Source organism: Eimeria mitis, genomic scaffold (genome assembly GCF_000499745.2).
Source record: "Eimeria mitis Houghton genomic scaffold, Emh_scaff6702, whole genome shotgun sequence".
NCBI classification, from domain to species: Eukaryota; Apicomplexa; class Conoidasida; order Eucoccidiorida; family Eimeriidae; genus Eimeria; species Eimeria mitis.
The window spans coordinates 1-2,712 of record NW_024015815.1 but is presented as its reverse complement, the minus strand read 5'-3'; the positions used below and the strand labels follow the sequence as shown (position 1 = coordinate 2,712).

General features: G+C 53.5%; 1 protein-coding gene across 1 annotated transcript; it reads left to right on the top strand.

The window, feature by feature from the left end:
• Positions 1–62: 62 nt before the first annotated feature.
• EMH_0088690 (uncharacterized protein) lies at positions 63–933 on the top strand (the record flags this gene model as incomplete). Its single annotated transcript, XM_038022950.1, has 3 exons — positions 63–105; positions 257–372; positions 658–933. The coding sequence occupies 3 exons, from the start codon at positions 63–65 to the stop codon at positions 931–933; spliced, it is 435 nt and encodes a 144-aa protein (XP_037878804.1).
• Between the last annotated feature and the right edge of the window lie 1,779 nt (positions 934–2,712).

The window sequence follows — 2,712 nt, the reverse complement described above, 5'->3', positions numbered from 1 at the left end:
TATATATATATATATATATATATATAGGGTTTAGGGTTTAGGGTTTAGTGAACAAAACAAACATGTCTCCTCTGCAGCAAAAAGCCACATCAGGTTCTATGGAGGGTTTAGGGTTTAGGGTTTAGGGTTTAGTAGACAAACACCAAGTGTCTCCTCTGCAGCACGACGCCACATCAGTTTCTATCGAGGGTTTAGGGTTTAGGGTTTAGGGTTTAGTAGACAAACCCTAGGTGTCTCCTTTGTCTCCTTGCTGCAGAGAAGGGCCGTGTCTTCAGGCTGCTGGAGAGTGGGGCCGTTGGGGACAAGGGGCTGCGGGATTTGTCTCTCCCGGATTCTCTTTTCTCTCGTATAGCTGATATTAACATCACCCACGTCAGCTTCTATCGAGGGTTTAGGGTTTAGGGTTTAGGGTTTACGGTCTAGGGTTTAGGGTTTAGGGTTTAGGGTTTAGTAAGCGAAACATACGTGCGAAAGAATCAAAAGCAAACGGAAATAAATAGCATCGGGGTTTACAGCTTAACGTTTAGGATCTAATTATTAGGGTTTAGGGTTTAGGGTTTAGGGTTTTAGGGTTTAGGGTTTAGGGTTTAGGGTTTAGGGTTTAGGGTTTTAGGGTTTAGGGTTTAGGGTTTAGCAGTCATACCATGTGCGTCTCAGTTGCTGCAAGTCCTTCAAGAGCGCCATGAAGGTACTGTACCCAATGGGGGTGCGGGGGCCCCTGGGGGCCCCCTGCAGGCGGAGGGGCCCCCTGGGGGGGGCCCCCTGCAGGGGGAGGGGGCCCCCGTAGGGGGCCCCCAAAAGGCGGAGGGGGCCCCTGGGGGCCCCCCGCAGACACCTGAAGAGCGGTCTGAGCGCATGCAGCAGGAACACCAGGAGAAGCTGCGTGCTGCTGCGATGAGAGCTGTTGAGGAGATAGAGAGGGGGGGGGGATAGATGGGTTTGTTGCTGCTGTGTCTCCTTATAAAACAAAAAAACCCCAAGGAGACAGCAGCAACAATATATCTACTGTAGATGCTTTCTCGGCCCTTGTTTATAAAGCCATGCTCGTAGCATACAAATTCCTTAAACCAGGTGAGATAGAGAAAGGAGACAGAAGGAGACAGAAGGAGACAGAAGGAGACAGAGGGAGACAGAGACAGAAGGAGACAGACAGATACAGAAGGAGACAGAAGGAGACACACAGTGGCAGAAGGAGACAGATGGAGACAGAAGGAGACAGACACAGAGAGGAGGAGATATAAAGAGACAGAAGGAGACAGACAGAGAGAAAGGAGACAGATGGAGACAGGAGACATAAAGAAACATAGGCAGACATAGAGAGACAGAAGGAGACAGTAGGAATTATTGCTGCTCTTGCTGTTGTTCTTGCTGCTGCCGCTGCTGCTCCTGCTGCTGCTGCTACTGCTACTGCCGCTGCTGCTGCTGCTGCTGCTGCTGCTGCTGCTGCTGCAGGGGGCCGTCTGGTGTTGTTTACCCAGGCGTTTGACGCTGCTGCTGGGGTCCACTCAGCTCTGTGCGCCTCGCGGGAGTTTATACACCCCAACCTAGAGGAGTTGTTGCTGCGAGAGTTTCAGGCAAGAATATATTTATTTTTTTTTTTCTTTTTTTTCTCCTTGTTCTGACTCAACCAAACCCTAAACCCTAAACCCTAAAAGGGTTTAGGGTTTAGGGTTTAGGGTTTAGTTAAACCTTTTCTGCATTCTTACTATACTTCCTGCTCTGTCGCTCGCTCTGTTGTAACACAAAAACCTAAACCCTAAACCCTAAACCCTAAAGTGTTGTTTAAGAACTGCTGCTGTGGGGGGCCCCCTCTCTGCGTGGGGGCCCCCAGGCGTACCCATATGAGGGCCCCTGTGCATGCTAGTGTTTTGTCGGTCAGGCATTGCTGCTGCTGCTGCTGCTGCTGCTGCTGCTGCTACTGTCTTGTCTTGACTGTCTGTTCCACACTATTACTGTTGCTGCTGCAGCAGCAGCAATAGCTTTCTGCTGCTGTTGACGCTGCAGCAGCAGCAGCAACTGTCTCCTTCTGTCTCCTGTCTCCTCTTCTCCCGCAGGTTGTCCCTGGGCGGACCCACCCAATCATGCAGAGCACCATCACCATCCCCAGCGGCTTCATCGTCTCCGCCATCAAAGTCGGCCTGGACCCATGAGGGCCCCCAAGGGCCCCCAGGGGCCCCCGCGGGCCCCCCGGGGCCCCCCACGGGCCCCTAGGGGCCCCCTATGGGCCCTCAGGGCCCCCCCACGGGTTCCCAAGGGCCCCCCGGAGGCCCCTAGGGGCCTCCTGGGGCCCCCTGGGGGCCTCACAAGGGCCCCCAGGGGCCCACTGAGTGCCCTCAGGGGCCTCATGCGGGCCCCCAGGGGCCCCGTGACAGCCCCCAGTGTTCCCACGAGGGGCGCCAAAGGGCGCCTGAAGGGCCCCAGGGGGGCCCCCTGGGGCCCCCTGTGGGGCTTTGGGGGGCCCCTGGGTATGGTAAAGGGCCCCTAGAGGGGCTTAAGGGCTGAGGGCCTCTAGGGGGCCCCCTCGGGTATTTAGGGGCCCCCGGTAGGGGCTGGGGGCCCTCCTTCTTCCTTATGGAGAGGCCGACAAACAATAAAGAGAGTCAATACTGACAAATAGATGAAGTCCGTAGAGAAGATAAAGGGACTATATATATATATATATATATATATATATATATATATATATATATATATATATATATATATATATAT